We start from the raw sequence: 26,326 nt of genomic DNA on the forward strand, positions 1-26,326 counted from the left end.
GTTCCTGTCAGATCACTGAAGTTAAGTGCTATCAGACTCGGCTAGCATTTGGATGGGTCACCATCAGTCTTCCCAATGCTGTTGGCAATCAGGGTGCACTCAGTCCTTGTAAGGGCAGTTGAGGAGCTACTTGATTGAGAAGTTGTGGCACTTGTCATGAAAACTGACAATTGCCAGGAGAGCAGTGTGCTGACCACATGCCCCTCCATATCTACTTCTAGTGATACCTAAGGGCTGAGGTTGACACATCAGTCATTCAGTACCATTCGTCCTTTAAGCCCTGTTCAGAAGTCTGTGTGTGTGTGTGTGTGTGTGTGTGTGTGTGTGTGTGTGTGTGTGTAATTCTCTTCAGCTAATGATCTGATTCTATATTTGCACAATTTTCAACTGGACATCAATTATTTCTCTGTAACTGAGATACAATATTGCAACATAATCTATTTGTAACTGTATTCAGTGATCTCAAGCTCTTTTGGTTTAAAGGGATACTGCAGCTGACATTAGTTTTAGTTATAACATTATTATTATTATTATTATTATTATTATTATTTTATTTATAACAAAATTAAAATACTTGCTAAGCTGGAAATAGAAAGTCATGGTGAGTGTAAATAATTTAAGGAGTGCAGGTGCTGAGTCATCAAGATACAGATAAGCAAGATTGAGAACTTTGCTAGCTTTCAGATAATTTTTTTCAGATCTATAGAATCCACATAAATGAACATACATGTGCACACTCACTTTGCTCTACAGCTATGTTGTCTCATCTGACTACATTTTGCCACCACTGCAACTCCACTGAGAAAGGGGTGGGGGGGGGGGGGGTGTTTGCATCATGTGGCGTGATCAAAGGGAGATAACTGCGAAGGAGATGGAGCACAAGTATGGGATGAGAGTATGGCAATGGTGATCTCATTATGCCCACAGACAAGAGGTGATGTGTGCAGCACACAGTGATGTGGAAGAATGTATTTGCAGGGAAGGATGCAACAGAGGACGGGGAGACTGCAGCAGTGAAGGTAGGTGTGGGCCAAAGGCTGACCTTAATGTCTGTTAATGCTTGCCCCACACCCACCTCCACTCGAGTCCCTGTATCCTAACTTCACTGATCTTGCACCCACTTTCTCTTCCTCAATGTCTTCCATTCCTCTGTTCTATCCCTCCTCCACTCCAATTCATCAAGTACAACACTCAATACCTCCTGTCTATGGCCATAATAAGCTCACCAGTTGCACGTTCCTACCTTGTGTATTTTCTGTCTCTCTGTGCAGACTATTAGCCACCCTTTCTCAACCATTCTGTCCACTCCCTGCCTTCTTTTGTCCCTTGTTTTCCCTCACCTGGCTCAACCACTCACGTCAGTCGAGCAGCACTGTGGTACAATGTAGTCAGCAGGAACAGTGTAACTGTTGAGCGTGTGTGTGTGTGTGTGTGTGTGTGTGTGTGTGTGTGTGAGAGAGAGAGAGAGAGAGAGAGAGAGAGAGAGAGAGAGAGAGAGAGAGAGAGCAAGAGAGAGAGAGAGAGAGAGAGAGAATGTGGACTCTCTAACTCAGAAAAGTGATTTGTACAAAGTGTTAACAGAGGTCTCAGAATTTTGTAAGTACCTTTCGACGACTGAGCACCTCTACTATTTGATGAATTGTTATCTTCACTTCTTAAAAATTATATACTTATAAGGGTGATTCAAATGTACATGGTAATTTGGTGTTATGCATTTATTGAATAACCACTTACACAACTGAAGCCTTCTGTTTTTCTGAGAGACTTGGTAGTTGATGCTGGGTGACTGTGATTTTGTTGGAAACAGGGAACACATCAAGTGCTGTAGAACCAGGTCAAGAATATGATGTTGACACCTTATAAACTTGGGCTCTTCTAGACCTTTTTGTGTGAACTGTCTCTGGAGTCTAGCAACTATACCACTGTTGTGCCCTTTATTGACTGCTGTGCTGTCCAAAATAATCATTTTTGCACTCCTCCAAGCATTGTACTCATCCAAGAATAAAAGAATGAAACATAGTGTATAGTAAATTACAAGAAGGTTTTAAATTTGTGAATTACTGTATATGACCTTGCTGATAAGATATTTGTCATTTTTACAAACGTTGTGAAGCTCTTGCATCTGCTTTACCAGGTCACTTGGCCTCCATACTTGACTGAGACAATCAAGCACATGTTGTTCATTTTCCTAGTGAGTGGAAAAAGATTTTAAAGCCTTACTGCACTTCAATTTGGATTCAGTGGTGTGCAGTTCATTGTATGTGTCCTCTAAATAATGCTGATTTAAAAACCGTATCTTTGCCATTGCAACTGCGATGAAGTTAGAAGTATCTTTGAGCTGATACGCAATATGCAATCATTGCAAAGGTTGCCCATGAACTCCACCAGGAACTTGAAGGGAATGGTGCTTCTGCCGTTTGATTGGAGGGCATTTTTTTCTCCTCCTTGATAGAAATTGTATCCTTCACAGAGTTGACAAAGAAACCTGAAGAAGTAATCTCTCCATCCTGAATTTTAATGTGTCAGTGTGTTTTCTGAGCCAGTAGCAAGTCTTGATATCCTGTGAAAACATCTTCAGTGAATTTGCAGTTGATGCTGGTTGACTGTGATTTTGTTGGGAACAAGGAATCCATCAAGTGCTGTAGAACCAGGTCAAGAATATGATGTTTACACCCTATATACCCACACTCTTGTAGACCTTTTTTCTGAACTGTCTCTGGAATCTAACATCTACACCACATTTTTGCCATGCATTGACTTCTGTGATGACCAAAATAATCATTTTGACTCTCTTCCACACATTGTATTCATCAAAGAGGGCCTGCAGTTTGGTAAAGATATCCTCAGTTGACCTGTTTTCACAAGCCAAAGTTTCTAGATGCAGAGTTCCTACAGATTTCCTCAGACAGACCACGTGATATTCTCTGTTTTTAGTTTCCTTTCCATAAAAATGAAAGCAGAATTCCTTTTCACCAATAAGTTCTTTGAGCTAGTTCCTGATTTCTACATTTTGTGTCGCTGGTGCCAAATCCCTGATTGCGATGGTGTAGGTACATCTGTTTCATCTTCAGCCAAGTTTTGAAAAACATTTGATGCTTTTCTTGTTGATGGAGACACTTTTGATAGGAATGGGGATGCTCATTTTGTAGGTTGACACTCTTGTTTCATAGTAGGACTGTTTTCCGAATATCTGTATCAATGCAGCTTCCACTACTCTTGTCCCCCACAGTGCTACTATTACTGAACTCATGCACTTGACTTGTTGACTGATCTTGTGAGTTCCTTTGATGTTTTGAAGGATGGATCATTGTCATAAAAGCCACTTTTTCAGTAGTATATCCCAGGTTATAGGCTGCAGTAGGTACTGGGAGATGAAGAAGATTGCACAGGATAGAGTAGCATGGAGAGCTGCATCAAACCAGTCTCAGGACTGAAGACCACAACAACAACAACAACATATCCCACTTGGCCTCCTGTTTCAATTTGTCTACTGTAAAGTTTTTTGCCTTCACTGCAAAGTCAGTTTTCACTCAATTTTATAATACCGAAAATATGTGTAAGATTCTTTTCAAACACTTCTTTCCTCCACTTTCTTTGACTTTGGATCACTTTCATGAGTTTCTCAGCCTTTGCATGCATTTGCTGTGTAGAAAGAAAAGGGAAGCTCATCTTTTTCCATAGTTTTACTATTTATTATGGTATTTTATTTATACAGTCAGCTCACTCTCTGAGTTTTTCATGCAACCCCAAAAATCAACCGATGATGTCTCTGTCCAAAGACTTTTGCACAGAATCTCATTCATGTCCTTTTTCATTTCTAGTATGTTGAGATGGCACTTTTTAGTTGTTGTAAAATTTCTTGTCTATATCTTTCCAGCCAACTCTACTACTGATTTGGAACATTTATATTCGAGCAACATGTTTAAACCATACAATAAAATAAATACTATTGAAATGGTAACTGTGGAAGCTCTGCTCCAAATAAATGTAATGTCTTATTTTCCTATACCAAATAAATGAAATTATATTGGGTGTGGGAGGTTTTTACATGACCAGACCAAAATAATACTAAAAAAGTAACATATAGGCAATAATTCATCAAATGAACTTCAGTAAAGTTAATATTTTGAAAAACGTTAAAAAGTCATAACCTTAATGAACTCTTCCAGTGTTGATACCCACTTCTGTTGTGATTTCTTCAACATTCCCTTGGCAATCACCTTGAGTAAGCTCATAAACAGCCAGCTGTTGCCATCTGTGAGACATGGCCCTTGGGCACTATACTTTCTTGGTCGCCCTTAAGTTGACGGGCCCAAGTAAACATTAGCTCTGGAACAGTGCAGCACCCTAACTGTGCCTTCATACGAGTTAAAATCTATTGAAGGTTTGACCCCTTCATGGTTTAAAAACATTACCATAATATGTTGTGCAACAGATGAAGGAACAGCTTGTATGCTAATGACTAGTGAAGCCAGAACAGGGTGCAGCAGCAAACCAATCTGATTCCCCCTCCTTAATACACAGACCTTCAGCCCCTTAATCCATCACACATGGAATTGCTTGCACAGTACACTCGCACAATTACCATTTATATTTGAATCACCCTTGTAGTAGGTGCAAATACAAAGTCTGTAATTCTATATCAACATTTCATGCACATTTAATAGCTGTTTTCATTTCTATATGTTCAGGATTTAGTTAAGTTGAATTGTGTTTGGAATTATTACTTGTACAACTTCAACACAGAAGTGAAATTAATTTTTAAATAAGGTTCATCTGTTAACCTGATATCCGTACTGATATCACAGTTTTGTGTTGCAGCAACTTACCATTTTATGATTAACTTTCCTTGTTGGGTAACGCCACCTGAGGAAAGATGTGACATCTGTTTCTTAATTTATTGTTCCAAAAGTACAAACTCAAATTGTACAGAACATTTTAACAGAATTTTAACATAAGTATGTGATATTCTGCCATGGCTAATATCATTTTATGACATTTTATAATTAGACCATAATAAGTACTGTGTGATGTTAATGCACCTTTTTGGAATATTATGTGTTGTATAGTGTGAATCAATAATACCCTTAACACAAAGAATGTAATTATGGGTGTTGTTGACTTCAGACTGTCATTGAACTGTCTGCAATTCTCCACATTCTCTGCAAAGTGACATAACAGTATTCAATTTTTTGTTTGTATGACCAGAATTTTTTGTTTGTATGACCAGAATTCTGTTTCAGAAAGGCTATGCTCATATTTTTCACTAACTGAACTGTGTATTTGATATTCCTTCAGTTATCTACAAACTGTATCTTACCAATGAGTTGAATGTCTCAAAATGAACATGTCATGTCTGAGTCTTTACATAAAAGTTATGAGCTGCATTATTAGATTTCTTAATTCCCTAAGATTAAGCCTACTATAACTTACGCTGCATGAAAGCTAAAAAAGATCGCGTTGTGCTAGAAAAAAATCGCAAGTTGAGGCGCTGCAGTCGGCACCGGGGCCGGCGGCGCTGCAGGACTCTTTGAGGCTCTTGTGACACCATGTGGCAACAGTGTGGTGATGTGCCGGTGAAGCAGAGACAGCAGCAGCAACAGCAACAGCAGTACTGCTAATGCAGCTCTGTTGGAGGCACCACTCATGCCAACTACTTGGTTGTGTTGCCTCCTGATGGCCACTGTTTGTAGGCGAGTTTCTTTTACAATATTCTTACACTTCACTTGATTCCAAGTTGCCTGCAATGTTTTGCTGTAGTGAACAACTTAATAAGCCTGTATCAAACCATATAAAATTTCTGAATTAAATTCTACAATTACGTATGCCATAGATCATATTACGTAAATCACATTACTGATATATGCTCTGAATAAGACAGTATTTCTACTCAGTAGCTGTGTCAGTAGATTTTCATTACTTCTTTAAAACGGTATCTAAATATATGTTCAAGTTGCTCATGGTCACTTCTAAATTTATTCATACCTATAACTGAATGTTAAAAGTAATTTTCTGAAATTTTCTTATAACCTCAACTAACAGATTTCAGAATTTGCTTGCACTGCATGATTGCTTGCTGGTTGCTGAACTGCCTGATTCTTTATTGCCTTGTTCTTCCCTGTGGAATACCAATTGCTTTTATTAATATCCTAACTTCAATATTATTTCACACAAGCTGTGTGCGACATTTTGTGAAGGAGTAAACTGAATTGTGCTTGCATGTGTATTTACGTGATGCTGTTGTGTAATTAACAAAAACTGAAATAAAAAACTGTCCCTAATAATTTGCAAAGTGACAATATTAATGCTGTAACTTTTGTAAAATAAGAGAACATTTTATATGGAGGGTTCATGGATATTAACATAAACTAAATACAATATGGAGATACTAGTCAGAAACCAGTGTAAAAAAGGTGTGGAATAGCTAGTCAGTTAGATTTAAATAACTTGGGAGACTGCACATTGTGCTGGAACAGTAAACACATCAAAATTCAGCATAATACACTTTGTACTCACAGAGATACACGTTAGAACAATGTAAATTATACTACGCTCACAGCACTGTTAGTGAGATTTAGTGTAACTGTTCTGGCTGTACATACCAGCTGATGCTTCTGCTTAATAATTAATATACTCATTTTATGTGCCTCATTTGATAATTTTCATTTTGATCAAAGTCCTGTAGGACAGTAAAATTCCTGCTTTTAATTATAGGTGCTTTAAAAATAATTTCATTATTAGTACTGCTATATTGTCCTGTTGTTTGTAAGTTCTTAGTTATAAAAGTATAAATTTTAGTGTATTTCATCTACAGAAAGATCAGCCTACTTGTACTTAAACAAATTTTATGTAGTGGGAACATTTTGTTGCAACTCCTGAATTCTCCAAAAGCTAAGTTTTAGTTTGAAAACATATTATTATATTTCTATAATTGCTAATTAGTGTCATTTAAGTGTTCATAAGATTTTTGGTTGTATATGATTTATATGACAGATTATTATGACTGATATGTACTTGTGTAGCAGTCATGATTAGCTATACCTCATTCTTGCAGCAATGCTCATTACCTATTGCTCAGTAACCTACATAAATCAAAATATTTATATCAAACAAATACCACTTCCTATTAATATTAATGTCATCTTTCCTAATTAGTTTTCATTTATTAAACTATCTAGGCATAACAAGCATCATATGAAGTTATCTAATAGTAATGTGTCTGTGCATAATTCTCATTTACAAAATATTTTGGTAAAATAAACAGATTTACACATGCCACACATTAAACATGGTAATATGTGTAAAAATTCTTTGAGTACAGTTGGGCATAAGCCTAAATTGGAATCAACATGTAAATAAATTAACCATGAGGCCCAGTTCACCATATTTTGAACCTGAAAGTAAGTCCTATTGCATTGACTTGAGAACAAATATACCACTTATTTTGAATACCTTATCTCCCGTTGTCTGCCTGTACCTGTGAGGGCAGTGCAGCTGATTGCCATGGGAGGGACCTGGTACTGCCTGGAATTTTTCCTTGTTTAGAGGACTGAAATAATGTGCACTCAGCCTTGTGAGGCCAACTGAGGAGCTACTTGACCGAGTTGTAGCATTTCCAAGCTCAATGAACCCAAAAATGGCCAGGAGTGTGGTATGCTGCTGCTCACACGGCAATGATGTCATTGGCAGAAAACGACAAACCAGTTTCTGGCCGGTTGCCCCATCTAGAGCCAGAAAATGGAACTACCTCCCATTATCTTTGGGGGCAGTGCAGCCAAAGTAAATAACAAATCTATTTAGCAAAAATGAGCATTCATTGTGGTACATAGATTCCATTATGATGCTAGTCTGAAGCAAGTTGGTGCCACCTCAGTTATGTTGCATAGATGCTGTGTATGAACACATATCCATTGACCTTCACCTTTACAAGCAGTTGACTGGAAGTTAAGAGAAAAATTTGATTCAGCCATATTTATAAAGCTAATCACATTAAAATTAAACAATGGAAATTTCAGGTTGGAATAGCAGTGTAAGGGAAAAAAGATAGATTGCTGTTCTCTGTGAAGATGACACATTGAGTTGCAGGCATGCACAGTAAAAATACACTTGCACATTAGCTTTCAGCCAAAGCCTTCTTCAGAAAAGGAAGCTCAGAAAACACATACACACACACACACACACACACACACACACACACACACACACACAGAGGGAGAGAGAGAGAGAGAGAGAGAGAGACAAACACACATGTTCACACAAGCATGCAGATCTCACAAACATGACTGCTATGTTGAAAAGTTGAGTCACAGACAGGCACAACAAAAAGATACTTACACACTAGTTTCATCCAGAGCCTTCTACACAAAAGGAAACACACTGCTATCCCACATGTACAGGAGTGACTCAGGCTGTTATACTGTCCAAATATTGTGCGAGGGCTAGGGACCTGAAAATGTAGCATTATTTTTGCCAAAATCTGCATCTATTATGAAGTCTTTGCGATTTGAAATTGACTTAAAATGAGTTGTGATTGGGGAGCTGTTTGCCTAGAATTTTTGCTCTTGTGAAAGCTTTGACAGTGTTTTTTTTCCAAAATGATCTTTGCTTTCTTCTTTTGGCTCTATTAAAGCTTTTACCAAATGTTGGTTTCTGCTGAGAAGCAGCAGCATTTCCTTGCTGGTGAACAAAGTGCTTCTCTGATTTAAGATGGTTATTGACATTATTTTTCTTTCCCCACCAAATTCATTAATTAAAAAATCTACAGAATATAAATATTAATCGGTAGTGAGCATTCGCAGCTGTGCAAACCATACTTGACAATACTACAGATAAAAAAGAGAAGGTACTTAGAGTAGAAGTAGAACCAAATTAGAAATAGAACCAAACATAACTCTGTTTGCATGTTCAAACAATAGAAACCTCATGTAGGAATAATTAAGACACTTGCATAAAGTTTTAGCCACAGCCTTCAACAGCAAAAGAGAGACACATACATTTTTGCTAATGAAGACTGTGGCCAAAAGCTTTATGCAAGTCTCTCTTAATGGTGCCTGTCTGCAACTTGATGTGTCTTCTTTATGGTAATTAGCAATCTGTTTGCATGTTACAAAAACGCTTTCAGCGTGGTCAAGTTGACAGGTTTTGTTTTTTGGTTGCTGTAGTGCAGAGTGTAACACTATAAACTGGCAATCAGCATGCAAGTGTAAACCAACCAGAATTATTAGCAACAGAAGGGATGCAGTGCAGGTAAATAAGTTCTGCCTTCCTCTCATGATGCAGCCAGCCAAGCAGTCTCGACAGGTATTGATAAGGATTGCCAATCCCTTCTAGGGTTACAAGTGGCATAATCAAACTCTGTGGTGGACCAGAATTAGTTGCTTCACTCATTAAAAATAAGAAAAGAAACAATTAGCAAAACACAACACAAAACTTTCAGTAATGGCTACCACACATTTACTTGCTGCGTTGCCAATGTCGACTAGTGGTAGTGCAGGCCTGACCTCTACTGGTGTTTGACACAATCACATTCCAAAACACCTGCCACTTAAAACTACCTCATTGAAGTGCCCACTTTATGCCAAATTTTGAAGTTTAGCTAGCAGACAATCATATACATTTATTTGTTCAAAAATGCTAGGTCCCACATCTGAGTTCTGTTTTGCATTATGAGGTGTGTATTTTGTACAAACCAGTCAACTGTCGACAGTTGATACAGCTTCCAGTGCACAGATAAATTGTTGTGTTCCTGCATTTTTTATTTTGCAGACACTTTCTTATGCACATTATCTTTCCAAATTGGGCTTTACCAGGTGATGTGTAAGACCTATACCAAAATTTGGTTACATTTTCGATATTAATATGCAGAAAATAAAGATGTTTCAAACTATATCTGATAAAACTGTTTATTTAGATAAAATTCACAATTAATTAGGATTTAGTAGATAATTTCACATTTTGAGGGAGAATTTGTATTTATTGCAAACGTAAATTTTTCGGGGCTCTAATAATGGTTGATATCACTATGCTATAAGTTAAGGGAAAGGGGTATTAATTAAATCATATGGAAAGTAATATAGCAGTCTTATTTTTGAACTGATCAGCTTCATCTGTTACATTGAAATATTTTTCAAATTTCTTCAGTCAAAAGTAATTATTTATACTGTATTTCAACTTGTTATGTAGACAGTTGTTATATGCAAACTATATACATAAAAACATTAATTAAATCAAACAATGGAAGATCCAGGATGAAATGTAACAATATTAGAGAAGGAAAGTTGCTTCTCACCATATAGCAGAGATGCTGAGTTATGATAGGCACAAGAAAATGGCTTTAATGGGCGAAAGATATGATTGTATGAATCTTCTTCTTGTGTCTATCATGTTTCAGCGTCTCCACTATATGGCGAGTAGCGACTTTCCTTCTCAAACATTAATTAAACGGTGAAGTAGGTGAAGATTATTCACTGTATGGTGAAGGTATTAAGTCATACTTATAATAAAACTCACCCCTTGACCCCAAGTATTTATTATGTTTCTTTAATCCTTAAGCATTTCAGCATTAAGCCATTTTCAAAGGAACTAAATAAAAAAAGGTCACACTTTGAGAAACGTATGAGCAATCCCAATATGTATACAGAAGAACTTGTACCCACCAAAATTCTATTGATACAAAGTACCACATCAAATTTAAATGTACAGAGTATAAATGCAAACTGGCTTACATATAACCATGGAATGACAAGGGAAACATCTCCACCAGATTGTGTTAACATGCAAAGATGGTATTTTAATACAGTGAATACACATTTTCTGCATTTACAAAAATAATAATTGTACATTTTACAATCACATAGGCACACTACCTTATATGTGTGCACTTGATATGTATAGAAGAACAGAAGACAGGCATGAAGTGGACAGTTTGTTACACAACTACCTTGTGTACAAATTTTGTAAAAATATAAAGAACATGAAAAAATATAAAAACAGCTGTAAACAAAGCCAAAGCAAATGTGTACGAAATGTTAAGTGGGGCTAGTAAGGGTATCTTTTAGTACATCACATTGCACATTGATACATAGTGCCTCGAACCACCAGAACCTACATAGTTCCTAGTAACTACCTGACCAGATTGAAGCAAAGCCTAAAAAATGTAATCAAAGCCTAGCTGTCACTATTTAAGCTCTTGATGCCAAAGAATTACTTTCTCAATCATTATCATTGTCTCACTGATGAGATGAACCAGCCATCAGCTTAGCAAACTGCCTTTACAAAAATGATTTTATGCATTGAATGGTTCACGTTGGTGATGAGACAACAACCATATGATTGTTGAGAATGTAATCCTATGACAATATGACCTTAAATAGCAACAGCTAGCCTCTGATTCTGTTATTGCTCATCTTAAGTTTTAGGCATTGATTCAGATCATTCATGCTGTTATTACAATCAATGTGAGTTCAGTTGGTACAAGGCACTATATACTGAACAGCAACATAATACAATAAAAATTACCCCTTGTGCCTCTCAATTAACATTTCATATATGCTGGCTTAGGCTTCGTCTCTAGCTGTTTTTGTATTTGTCATGTTCTTTATATTTTTTATGTAAGTTGCACATAAAATAATTGTATAACAAAAGTCTACTTCATGCAATGTCTTTGTTCTCCTGTAGACTTTAAGTGCATACTTATACTCTAGTGTTCTCATATGATTGTTAAATATATGCTTATTATTTTTATAACTGCAGAAAATAATTATCTATTCAATGTAAGTCAATGTGTTGTTTGTACACTATTGCTACCTGCCGGAGCTGGTTTCCTTATCATTCCATGGCCACACATAAGCCAGTTGGCACTTATCCTTCATATAATTAAATCTGATGCTGTACTTTGTATCAATAGGATTTTGTTGACTGCAAGTTTTGCTGTGTAGATTTTCTGTTCATTTCTGTTTAATTGCTCTTACTCACATGTTTCCCAGTGTAAGCTTTTTCTTCTTCATTTAGTACCTTTAAATATTGCTTAATACTGAAACTTGTTAGGATTAAAGAAATGGAACAAATGCTTGTGGTCAAAATTGAGTTTGTTATAAGTGCTGAATATGACTGCTATGTCTCACAAAGCTTTTGTGCAATATGCATTTATTAAGTAGTAGACATCTGCTCAGGCAGGTGCTATTGACAATCAACAGTCAGTTTCGCTGCAGCTGTGTGTGTGTGTGTGTGTGTGTGTGTGTGTGTGTGTGTGTGTGTGTGTTTGGGTGTCTGCATGGTTGTGTGTGTGGTGTGGTACTTCTAGTAGAGAAAGAGCAAGAGCTCAAAAGCTAGAGTAAATATTGTTTTCTGTTGAATGTTTATATGCACCTCTGTCAGTTATAGGTGAGTGAGTATCTTCCCTTTCATTCATGTATTACGTTCAGCTAACATACATACCTGTGTGGTGTACATGTAGTGGCAAAAGAATGTGCCTTAAAACCTGGTCAATTCTTTAAGCTATTATATTTGTTTACATCCTCATATAAAACATCTTCATGGCTGAAAGTCTTTGTTTGGTTATATTTGTCGATACGACACACATCTGTTGGTGAGTGATTGCCTTTCTTCATTCTTTTTTTTCCACCCTGGACTTTTTGTTATTGTGGTATTTTACGTTTGTTTACAACTGTGGAGTGCAACATCCACCATTTCATTTGTTGCTTCTTTGGTGTGGTGTTCAAGAAGTGATAGTTCTTAAACTGCAGTATGTTCACTAACAAAATTGGCTCATCACCATTGTTGCAGTGCTACCTGCAATAACTGTTTGCTGAGTAACCTTCCAATTGATCATACACATGAGTCCATGTTTTGTTGTTACTAACAATTACAATGTGGTGAATGTTTCTCCACAAACACTTGCAATAAATTAAGTTTGTTTCTAAGGTCTTGCACATACAAATACAGCATCCTGTATCATATTATTCTTGCTTATTGACTAATCATTCTGCAGGAGGCAAACTAATTAGAGAATCTTAAATGAACTAAGTGTTAACACATATATAAGTAAACTAACAAAAGTGTACTAAGCTCAAAAATCCTAAGCAAAATTCACTTGTAAAGGTTTAATTACTGAATAAAGAATGTGTCACTGTAAAATCAATTGAAATTATTGCTTTTGCTCCATATTTATAACTGAACAGTATTTATTTGTGATTACCAGTATGTAATTGCAATGACAATGTTTCAGGTGATGCCTGTGTCGACACCTTAAAACACTGCAGTGCCTACAAGATGCAGTGTAATCGTTTTTGGGTAATTAAGACAAAATGTTGCTACACATGTTCACTCAGGTAGCACAGACATTAATTTATTGTGAAAGTGTGTGTGTGTATGTGTACGTGTGTTTGTGTTTTATGCTGCCAAAAAGATTTTGATCTGATATTTCCAAGACTCAAAGGAGCATTTATGAATGGAGAGAAAGACAAGTGAAAACAGGTTACAAAGAACTAATGTACCCTGATAACTGATGTGATTCTTTAGAAATAAGTACTTGCCAATGCAGTGTTGTGTCAGATATTCTTTCACAACCACTTCACAAAAAAATGTGAAGTTATCTATATTGAAACTGCCATCCAAAAACCTCATAATATTGTACATAGTGATTAAAATCAAAAATGTAAATGATAAATATTTCATATTGAAACTGCATAGCACCTCCTGTGTGTGTACAATTGTTATTTCATTAACAATATTGTGATAAAAAGAAATCATCAGAATATTGGAATGTATGATACTTCAAAGCAGTGAAATACTAGCCATGTTCCTGTACAGACTGTGTGACAAATGCCATATTTATCTCCCTGGCCACTAATATTTCAAAAAAGTTTTTTAACAGTGTCTCCCAGTACACTGCCTATTACTACTGTTTTGTATTATGATTTCATGCAGAAGTCATCTATTTTCATTCCATGACTGTTACAAAGTTTTTTTGTTACATATGTATATTGGATTTTGTTATGACAATTCCATTCCACATATTAGTGAATTAGTTAATATTCCAACATGACTGTTAAATATTCATGAAAATAACTGTTATAGAATCACTCATATCTTATTCTTGTTCTGTAAAAACTGTCACAGACAGACATCACTTGCAATTATTGTTTGCTATACATGTTATTCCCCTACTCTGATTAAAAACCAATAGCCAGATTTCTTTACAGTAAACCATTCAGTGTTTGTCACTTAATATACTTTATTTCATATGTTCCAACCTCTATTTTCTGATTATTACAGAACATTATATTTACAGTTATTATCTTTAAGCCTATATATTATGCTTACTATCATGCAGATCTTTGACTCAAAAGCATTTTTTAAATGTTTTGTTTTCTGTTGGAAATTAGAACTTGGTTTTGTAATTGTGCTATTATCTTGCTGCATTCTTTGAAAAGAAGAATACCACTTACAGCTCAAGCTTTATAACTATTGCTTAGTTGGTGTACTATATAAAATCCAATTATCTCTAAAAGTTATATTTAGGTTTCCCTGCAATGCACTATCCACTCTCACTTTCGATTCTTGACAGCTTATTCAATTTTGTCATATTCTGTTGTTCAAACAAATACTTGCCATGTGCTAACTTCTCAGGATCCATTCATTAATTCATTCATTCACACACCAATTTCTATAAAACTCATCACGGAGGGGGGCTTTCAAATATGTGGAAAGAGTCCAGTTTGTATAAAAAGAGAAAACAGCCATTAAAAGCTACTTCAATAAAGTATACTGACTCTTAAGTTCCTTTTTTATGCTTGTATAATATAGGAGTGTGAAAAGGTTCCAAAAATATACAAGTGTGTGGTGACAGCCCCTGAGCTCTGGAGACTGACTGTCTCAGGCTGTGTTCATGTGTGAGATTCTTACATGTTGCCATTTTACTGAAGTGAAACACTAATATCATTACACAGTATTTCTGTTGGATCCTGTTCAAGTGTTCATTGACTACTACATTCATATGAGAAGATCTCCCACATGCTTCTGAATAACTTAATACCTTATACCGCCGTCTCATAAGCCTAGCATGCACCTTATAACAGCTAATTATTTGCACACAGATTTCCATCTTGGGTGCTGTTTTTCTTGGCTAGTAGGTCTCCACCACTTACTTGTCAAAAGAGATGGAAAATGCTATCAAACACTATTACAAAATCTGCATTTGCTACAGCTTCTTCCTGTTCCCATCACATATAATATATTGGAAGGAGGACTGCATGTGTATGTGTGTCGTTCAAATTATATTCAGTATTTTTGCAGGGGAGGAATCAAATCCCCTGAAGTATACTCATGTTTTTCGATACTTGCACCATAAAGAAACATAGCCCTTCAAATTACAGTTTCAATTTATATGACACATAGCCATCAAATGAAACTATATTTTCGTAAAACTGTATTACATATAGTATTTTTGAGATGTCTTATATTAGGTGGGATCAAACCTAAGACGGTAACAAGATGTATACATGAACGGAGTATTAAATTGCTTTGTTGCACATGTGCCATTATGTATTATAACAGTTCATAACTTGCAAATCAGCTTTTCATCTACACTAAGTAGTTTCCATGCAGGAGCGCCACCATTACATGGGTGAAGTTACTATACAATAGTGACATATTAGTGACACACACACAAAAACTGTCAAATAAGAAAATATGATCATGATGGTGGTCTTCATAAAAGGACTAATTAAGTGGCAACATGTTCCTGAAAAACATTACTCAATCAGAAAAAAAATACTTAAGAACTGTTTAACTGAAAATCAGGTAGGAAATAACTATTTCTGTTAAGTTTCCTGGCTTTTGATACATAAGCATAAGGTGGAGAATGAATTTTACACATCTTCACTGCATACTAATATGATTTTAATACTTTGCAGATAATTATTTGTCATGGAACTATGAATTGTACTAGGAATCGTGTCTGTGTTTTCTAAATGACTGTGAATTTTCTAATTAACAGCACTATAAAAGGATAAACATTTCTGCTAATTTTGCTGACAAAATGTATTAAAGATAGGAAGCAATATGAATTAACTGATTTTTGCTGCTCGTGATGGAAAATTTAATTTTGCACACAGAAATATAGTCATGTACTTGATACAAGATATTTCTTTCTTCAGCACCATGTATCATGAGAGATCTTTTGTACTTTCACAACAGAGCCATTGTTTGGAAATACTTTTAAAGGCTAGTGTAAGGTATTTTGTCAGTTGCATTTTTTTACAAGGAAGCAAATTTATTTTTGCTGTAATCAAAGAACAACAATTATATTCCAATAAAAATAATGTATCACTGCCAGTTTGTACAGCTATTTATTTATTTAATTGTACACCAGTTGTATCTCAGCAAACAATATGTTGTGGTACCAGAACATTAAAAGTATATCATGAATATAACTGAATCTGAGTACCCAGTGAGGATGCTCTTAAAATTATTAAATTGACTATTCTTATTATTATTTATTTTCAAATTTTTGATTCCTCTGAGTCTGATATTCATATTTCGTATACTGAATCATCAGCTATGAGATTTTAGTTATGTGCTATTGCATGATACAGAAGGTATTCTTTTTTTTTTTAAAAAAAAAAGGAAAACAGAAAAACTTGGTGCTATTAATGCTAAGAGGCTTTAAAGCATAGGTGCAAATGGTTTGAATATTGGATGTTCATTTTTATGTGGAATGAATAAATTATATTTTCCTAATGAGGATATGCTCATTATAACCATAGTTATTCCAATCAGAAGTACTGCTGTAACTGTAGTACTGACACCTAAAATATTTATGTACATACCTCATGTTTGCTTTTTAGCTTTTGGGCAAATGATAAATTACACTGCCTATAATGTGTATGTTTTTAACATCCACACAACATCTAGTCCCATGACTGAAATATTATAGTGTATTGTACAGGTTATGGATTCCATGAACCACATTTATTTCATTTACAAATATCTTATAGATTGTGGGGCACACTTTTCAACACTACTTCTGAATTTGGAACCCCCTTTTTTGTATATAATTTTTGTATGATGGAAAACTTGAAACTTCCCTTTTACAATAGTAATTATATATTTCATGACAATAATTTATTTATATGAAGTTGTAAAACTTTGTTAATTTCTTGTATACTTGTGATTACTGAAATATTTGTAAAATATGTACAATTTAAAATGTAGAAAATAAGAACATTGCTTGTAATTTGGCAGATCATTAATTTTGTCAGTATTCTTCAGTGCAGTATTGTTCACCATATTGTTTAACTGTGCCATAATGGCAGTAATAAAGATATATGCCAAATAATGTCTCATTGAATTATTAACTATTCTCGCTCTCCACTCTTATGAGGTTATGTACATTGTAGTGCATATTTTTAGCTCCTCCTTATGGGTAGTTTTCTGGAAAGACAAAATGAATGCATAAGTCTTACAACGGCAGATTCCCAATAACTAGTATTTTAACTCAAGTGCTGTCCTCAAAAATTAATTAATTCATCTACAGATTGTGTTGTGTAAGTTCCAGAAAATCCATCATGAAGGACAACCTTCAGAGACACTGAAAAATTAAAATTATGTATTAACTGCCAGATGCAGTCACTGCGAGCCATTTCTATAATGTGCATTAACAACCTATTGAACTGATAGTGCTGTTCACATTGATAATTATGGGAATTACTTCTGAATTATATTGTTCATCAGAAAAACAAATGCCTTGGAAACATCACTGTTCTTCTCTTAAAGTAGTCAGCTGCTATATTTCAAACTGAAGCTTCTGAGAAAAGTCATCAGGCCTATATCTGCTGCATATAGAGATGAATCACGTCATCTGTTGTTGAAAATGTGGAACTTCCCCTTATTGATAGAAAATCATTTTAATCAATCATACAACACAAGAGTAAAGATTATTTTATGCTTCCAGTTCACTGATTAAAATTATGCCCTCAGGCCCCCAATATATGGGAATGAAAATCTTCAATAAGCTTAAAGCTAGAACATGAAACTAGATCCACTGAAATAGAGTTTCATGATGTTCTGATACAACCATGTTTCTAATTCGTGAAAGAATTCATGAAGAGAAGGTTGATAATTTAAGCAGGATGTCATTGATCCTCAGCATTCTAGTGTAAGTATGATGTTATTATCAGGAAAAACATTAGCTTTAGAATACTGCTCCTTCTCATTAGCTATAATTTGACATATAAGTGAATTGTATTACTAATGTTTGATGTGTCTCCTGTACATCTGTGTCTCTGATGACTAATAAGTCTATGTTGTGAGAAATATAAGTCACTATTCACTGTAATTTCACACAGAAGACTGACCTGTGGTCATAGTCAAAAGTTAAAAAAAATTTACATCGCTGAGTCCATATATTCCAATAAATTACGAAAGTGATTAATAATGTAAGTTGTTAATGTTGAGATCACTGACGTTTTCTGATTTTCTGCTCAATATTTGATGGCAGTCTGTTACAGACATTAGCATCATAATATAAAACTATGTTATGAGCACTGTGGAAAGTATTTATACTTCTAGCATTATTTGTGATTATGACTTTCACAGTTCTTCTTAAATTTGCTCATTTTAAATTCACCACAAATACAAAAAAAAAAGGAAAAGAAAAAGGAATATGTGAATGGGATGGAATCTGTACATGTGATGTACGTGATGTTTACAATTCCAACAAAATGAAATGATTTGTTCAAGATAAAGAGCTTCACAGGTATGTTGGTCCACCTCTGGCACTTATAGAAGCAGTCATTTGGCTTGGAATTGATTGACAAAAGTTGCTGGATCTCCTCCAGGGGGATAGTGTGGCAAATTCTGTCCCTTTGGTATGTTATATCATCAAAATCCTGAGATGGTTGGACGGCCCAGCCCAGCCCAGCTCCAAACATTCCCAGTTGCAGGGTGATCGAGCAAACTCACAAGTGAAGGTTGGCTGTGGCAAGCACAAAGACAACCAATAGGAATTGTTGCCATGTACAGGTAAGCATTATTTTGCTGAAATGTAAGACCAGGATGACTTCAAATGAAGGGCAATAAAACTGGGTGTAGAATATTGCTGACAAACCATTGTGCTGTAAGGGTGACAGCCAAAGAGGTCCTGCCATGAAAATAAATGGCTACCTGAGCCACCACTCCTAGCTGTGGTAAAATTAGAAGAATCTAGCTTTTGTGATGAAACTACTTCTAGTCAAATAATAGACAAAATGTCAAGAGCTTCACCCAGTGATTACTACAATGTGAAGGAGGCAGAAGATAGTTCCAAATTGATGGAACAAATTAATTTTAAACAGGAATTGCTTGAAGAAAATCAAAGTATACAGGAATGTTTGGTAGCTGAAGATATTAAATTGTTATTGAAATTAATAACTCAACAAAACTTAAAACTGGACAAAAGAGTAGTGACATTAAAATGGGATTTTAAAGTTAAATTTGGGTATAGGTACCAAAAATTTGGACAAGAAAATGTATTCAGTGCAAATCTGCTTAGAAGAAAAAATAGATATAATGTCTTTGCAGAAAATGTAGGATCATCATTAGATTCTTGGAGTCAGAATTTGCAGGATAGTGGAGAGGAGACTGAAAAAGTTTGAGGAAGTGGAAATTGATGTTGTTGATTTGTGTCAGGATGAATTAAGAGAAGTAGTATTCATCTAATGATATAATTTCTGATGCAAAGCAAAAAGCAATCACTGATATTGAGAAAGTGGACTAGTTGCAGAGAATGTTGCTGTAAATATTGATGTAATTAATGTATTGAACCTGAATGTGTGCAAGTAATGAATGAAACTGTGGATAAACTTGATTATCATGCTGAAGATAAGAGTAGATATTGTGTAATTAATAATAAGATAAGTGGAAAGCAATCAGTAAAATTTGTGCAAGTAATATTGTGAGAAAAAGAGGTAATATTGAAAAGGCGAATGGTACCAAAGTAAATAAACCTACTGTGAAGCTCCCAGCAATAGTCATGTACAAATTATTAGAAGTAGACAGTAAAATAAACAATCTGAAGGAAGAAATTCTTTCCGGCTGGAGTGGCTAAGTGGTTCTAGGCGGTACAGTATGGAACCGCGCGACCGCTACAGTTGCAGGTTCGAATCCTGCCTCGGGCATGGATGTGTGTGATGTCCTGAGGTTAGTTAGGAATTTCACAAAATTTTGCAAAACTAGATGCAAGGGCAGGAAGTTAATGTAATGGTGAACCCATGAGTAGTTAATGTGTTCAGTCAATATGTTACATGGCGAGTGACCCCTCCCCACTCTTCTCCTCTAAATGTCCTCTCTGTAGGGTACGGTATTGTGGTCTTCAGTCTGAAGTCTGGTTTGATGCAACTCTTCATGCTACTCTCCTGTGAAAGCCTCTTCATCTCCATATAAGTACTGAAACTTACATCCACTTGAACCTGTTCACTGTGCTCTAGCTTGCTCTACCTCTGTCATTTTATCTGCCCTCCCGCTTCCCCCACTATGCACACACTAATGTCCCTCCAATACAAAATTGATGACCTTTTGATAACTTGGAATGTGTCATATCAACTGACATCTTTTTTAGTGAAGTTATGCTGCAAACTTCTTTTCTTCTCAATTCCAATCAGTACTTCTTCATTAGTTACACAATCTATTCACCCAGTTGTTAGCATTCTTCTGTAACATCACATTTCAAAGGCTTGTATTCTCTTCTTGTTGGAACTGTTTATCATCCACATTTCACTCATTATAAGGCTACATTCCAGACAAGTACCCTCAGAGAAGACTTTCTAATGCTTAAATTTATAATCACTTTTGACAAATTTCTCTTATATAGGAATGCTTTTTTGCCATTGCCAGTCTACATTTTATATCCTCCCTACTTTTACTATCATAAGTTATATTACTGTCCAAGTAGCAAAACTCAATACCCTTGTTTTGCTTTTGTTGATTTTCATCTTATATCTTCCTTTCAAGACACTTTCCATTCTGTTCAACTGTTCTGCCATGTCCTTTCTGTCTCTAACAGAATTACAATGTCATCAGCAATCCTCAAAGTATTTGTTTCTTCTTTCTGAACTAATTGTCTCCACAAACTTCTCTTTGGTTTCCTTCACTGCTTGCTGAATGTACAGATTAAATAACATTGAGGATTGGCTACAAGTCTGTCTCACTCCCTTTTCAACCACTGCCTCCCTTTCATGTTCCTTGGCTTGTATAACTGCCATATGGTTTCTGTAAAAGTGAATAACCTTTAGCTTCCTGTATTTTACACATGCTAGCTTCAGAATGTCAAAGAATGTATTCCAGTCAACACTGTCAAAAGCTTTCTCTAAGTATAAACGTGCTATAAATATATGTTTACTTTTTTTTAATCTATCTTCTAAGATAAGTCATAAGTTGAGTATGGCCTTCCATGTTCCTTCAAGTTTCTCCATAACCCAAACTGATCTACCCCAAGGTTGGCTTCTACCAGTTTTTCCATCTTTCTGTAAATAATTCTTGGCACTACTAAATTGATAGTTTTGTAATATTCACATCTGTCAGCACCTGATTTCTTTGGAATTGAAATTATTACATTCTTCTATTAGTCTGAAGGTATTTCCCTTACCTCACATATCTTGCACACCAGATGGAATACTTTTGTCATGGCAGGCTCCCCCAAGGATGTCAGTAGTTCTAAGGAAATGTTGTCTGCTCGAGGGACCTTGTTACAATTTATGTCTTTCAGTGCTCTGTCAAATTCGTCTCGCAGTATCACATCTCCCATCTCATCTTCATCTGCTTCCTTCTCTCTTTCTACGATACTGCCTTCAACTTCATTTCCCTTGTATACTTTTCCTCTATACACTCCTTCCATCTTTCAACTTTCCCTGTTTTGCTTGGCACTGGTTCTTCTTCTAAGTCTTAGATATTCATACAGTTACTTTTCTTTTCTCCATATATCTACTTAATTTTCCAATAGATGATATCTATCTGCCTCATAGTTATGTGTGCTTCTATAGATTTGCATTTGTCCTCTAGCTATTTCTACTTAGCCATTTGCATTGTCTTTCACTCCCATTTTTTACATATCTGAGTTCTGTTTTGTCAGCTTCATTTGCTGCATTTTTATATTTTCTCTTTTCCTCAATTAAGCCTAATATCTCCTGTGATATGCAAGGATTCCAACTATATCTTGTTTTTTTACCTATTTTATTCTATCATGTCCTCATTATTTCATCACTCAAAGGTATCCATACATCTTCTACTGTATCTCTTTGCCCTGTTTCAGTCAATCATTGTCTAATGCTCCCTCAGCAAGTTTCAAAAATCACTGGTCTTTCAAATTACCTAGGTCCCAGCTCCTTAATTGACTACCTTTTTGCAATTTATTTGGTTTTAGTCTACACTTCAGTACCAATCATTTATGGCCACAGTCCACATCTGCTCCTGGAAATGTCTTCCAGTTCAAAATCTGGGTCCAGAATCACTGTCTTTCCATTAAACAGTCAATCTGAAACATTCCTGTGTTACAGGTGTCTTCCATAAGTACAAGCTTCTTACATGGTTCTAAAACAAAGTGCTAGTGATGATTCTATTACGCTCATTGCAAAATTCTACCAGGCAGTTTCCTTTTTCATTCATTTCCCCCAGTCCATATTCTCCTACTATTTTTCCTTCTCTTCCTTGTTCCGATGTCAAATTCCATCCCCTAACACAGTTAAATTTTCCTCTCCCTTGTTTATCAGAATAATTTCTTTTATCACTTCATACATCCTTCGAATCTCTTCATTGACTCCTCCCTCGGACTTGGGTGTGTGTGTGTGTTTGTCTTTAGAATAATTTAGGTTAAGTAGTATGTAAGCTTAGGGACTGATGACCTTAGCAGTGAAGTCCCATAAGATTTCACACACATTTGAACATTTTCTTCATCATCTGAAGAACTAGTTAGCATATAAACTTGTACTATTGTGGTGGGAATCTGCTTTCTGTCTATCTTGGCTACAATAATGTGTTCACCACACTGTTCATAGAAGCTTACAATATTCCTATTTCTTATTCATTATTAAACCTACAGCAGAAGAAAATGTAATCATCCTTTATCATGCTCAGTCGCTCTATTTGTAAAAGTCTAGTATTTCAATGACTGTTTTTTAATATCAGCAAATACTTTTAGTATTTTAGACAAAAGAATCAGATTGTGTTTAAATATTAAGTCATCAGAATTTGGTGAAAATTGTCTTATCTATGTTTAAGGATTACTAAATTTGGTAAGATTTTTTAATTAATTTCAGAATATTTTTCATCTTAGTGTGTGAAGTTGAGAAAGTAGTTAGCCAACAATGTAGCAACAGTTGAAATGAATTTACACTCTTTTGGTCAGTTCAAAAATGGAAATAAAACAGTGATCTATCAGATTTTCTCAGTTCATAATTAATGGTGTGCCTCACTGTTAAAGACCCTGATCTGTAGAGCTCAAACACTTTCAGAGAACCTCGCCAAAGAACTGCAGCACCTACGGATAGTGTTTCAAAGAAATGGCTACTCAGATAATCAAACTGAATGGGAGATGCATTTAAAATCAAGAATGCCTGAGAAAGAGATTGAGACTGAGACCAAGGAAGAGAAGCCAAAAATCATGTTTGTATTTTAAGCTGGCCCAATATCTGGAAAGATTGGTAGACTCTTATGAAAAGGTGGCATCAATTGCATTTCACTCCCTTCACCTGAGATAAAAAATACTCTTTGTAATATTATTCCTTTCAGACCTGAATTTTTTCAGGTGGACAGAAAATTTTTCTTTATATGGTAATGTTCTTAGGTGACTTTTTTAATGATTTTAGATGCAAGATTTATACAAAAATTTGTACCCATTTTCAAAACAATCTTTGTATTCTTGGCTTCATTTTATTGACTAAAATAACTAATAACAAAATATTCTCTATTCTAATGAATAGTAAAATGATCATCCAAAAATTAGCATGCAAAATTACAATAGAAGTATTCATATCTAAAAACAAAGTTGATGTAACTTACCAAACAAAAGTGTAGGTATGTTGATAGACACACAAACAAACACAAACACACACACAAAACTCAAGCTCTCGCAACCCACGGTTGCTTCATCAGGAAAGAGGGAAGGAGAGAGCAAGATGAAAGGATGTGGGTTTTAAGGGAGAGGGTAAGGAGTCATTCCAATCCCGGGAGCGGAAAGACTTACCTTAGGGGGAAAAAGGACAGGTATACACTCGCACACACACACATATCCATCCGCACATATACAGACACAAGCAGACCCTCTCCCTTAAAACCCACATCCTTTCGTCGTGCCCTCTCCTTCCCTTTTTCCTGATGAAGCAACCGTGGGTTGCGAAAGCTTGAATTTTGTGTGTGTTTGTGTTTGTTTGTGTGTCTATCAACATACCAACACTTTTGTTAGGTAAGTTACATCATCTTTGTTTTTAGATATATTTTTCCCACGTGGAATGTTTCCCTCTATTATATTCATATCATTCATAAAAGTATTCAGTTATATAGTGGAATAGCGCTGTAACAATATTCATGTATTCTGGTGGTCACGAGCTTCTGTGCACTTCTACCCTGACTTGCAGGTATTTTCATAGTGATGACCAACAGTTGGTAGCATTTGCGACTGATGAAAAGACTGAACATCCATAAATGTGTACTTCAGGTTTCTCTTGGGGAAAAATACTTCAGGTTAGACTAAGATACAATATAAGTTAATGTACAGAATTGTAGTTGGAGGGTCCGAAAGGATTAAAGCAATCTAGGTCTCTGAAATCCAGGTGTATATCACATTGCATTCAGATGTGGGATGTCAAACTATCAGAACAGGCGAGTAGAGATGCAAAGAACAATGGCTTCATACCTAACTAAAATGGGCCAACCAAATCAGCACTACCTCAAATATAAACATGAAATTAATACGATGAGATGAGTAATATAGTGCAAACACCAAGTTTCTGGGGCAGCTTGATTAAGGAGATTATGAAAATAAAGATGTCAGGAAACCTAATAAACAGGTATGGCGATTTCAATTTAAATGACATTGGGGTCCGGCACTTAATTTATTAAAATCTCATAATCATATCCACCAGCATTGGAAGATGCTGAGAGAATTTGTGTTTCATGAAATACCAGTGCCAGTTTTAACAAATAAAAGACCATCAAAGGGAGTATTGAGTGTCAAGAATCAAACTTGGCTATACAGTGATTAGCCAAAACGTTATGACCACCTCTTTAATAGCCTGTTTGTCCATCTCTGGAACAAAATACATCTCAGATATCAGGGATCCAGCAGTTTGTGGTAGGTTTGTGGATGTATGTAGCATTAGATGTCTACACACAAGTTCTCTAAATTGCTTATATAATGGGCCGCTGATGTGTGTAACTGGTGATGGTGAACGATAGGAAGCCAGATGGTTTCTGTAACATTCGCATCAGGTGAATATGGTTGCTAAGACATCAATTTGAGTTCACCACAATGCTTCTCAAACTACTATAGTATGGTTCTGGCTCAGAGACATGGATAATTATACTGCTGGAAGATGACACCACCATTGGGGAAGATGTCAAGCATGAAGGGATGCAGATGGTTCGAAGCTGTCAGCATCTCTTTGATTGCTATCACAGGTCCCATGCAAGCACAAGAGAATGTCTCCCATACTGCTCCCAACAGCCTGCATCTGTGGTGCGCTACATATTTTGAGCTACAGTTTGCCTCGATATTGGCTTTTGTGAAAACAACTATCAACATAGTCTAGTAAACGTGATTCACCCAAAGAGCTGACATGTTCCCATTGATCAACAGTCAAATCCTGATGGTCCCACGCCCACTGCAATCATAACTGACAATGTTGTTGGGTGAACATGTGAATGCTTAGAGGTAGTCTGCTACAGAACATCAACATTTTCCCCAGAAATTGATTGGTTGTGGTGCTTCATGTTTGTGGCTACCTGTATCACCCAATTTAACACCAATGGATTTTTGTATATGGAGATGGATGAGACATAGTTTATGAGGACAAAGTCAGCACATGTGAGGCATTACTTGCTTGCATTATGAATGCAACAGAAAAATTAAGAACAACCCTGTGAAGCTGAAATGAGCCACACAATGTGTTCATACACTTGCAGCTAAATGCATCGAACTTGGTGGAGATATTTTGAACATTTATTGTGAATGTATTGTGAAATTGTATGTACACTGTACATCTTATCTTCCGTAACACTGAGCTCTGTTTTTTCTGGTTCAACATGAATTCAAGTGTGCTATGGTATTAATAAAAGCAGATTATCTGACACAGTCATA

The 26,326-nt window shown here is 35.7% G+C and overlaps 1 protein-coding gene across 1 annotated transcript in view; it reads left to right on the top strand.

Moving 5' to 3' along the window:
• Nucleotides 1-17,407, top strand: part of LOC126282419 (A disintegrin and metalloproteinase with thrombospondin motifs 12-like) — a 1,083,163-nt gene extending 1,065,756 nt beyond the window's left edge. The window contains exon 21 of the mRNA XM_049982077.1: nucleotides 13,226-17,407. Coding sequence (XP_049838034.1) covers nucleotides 13,226-13,332 — 107 coding nt within the window. The 3' untranslated portion in view covers nucleotides 13,333-17,407. The remainder of the gene's footprint in view (nucleotides 1-13,225) is intronic.
• The last annotated feature ends 8,919 nt before the right edge of the window (nucleotides 17,408-26,326 follow it).

Source organism: Schistocerca gregaria, chromosome 7 (genome assembly GCF_023897955.1).
Source record: "Schistocerca gregaria isolate iqSchGreg1 chromosome 7, iqSchGreg1.2, whole genome shotgun sequence".
Taxonomy (NCBI): domain Eukaryota; kingdom Metazoa; phylum Arthropoda; class Insecta; order Orthoptera; family Acrididae; genus Schistocerca; species Schistocerca gregaria.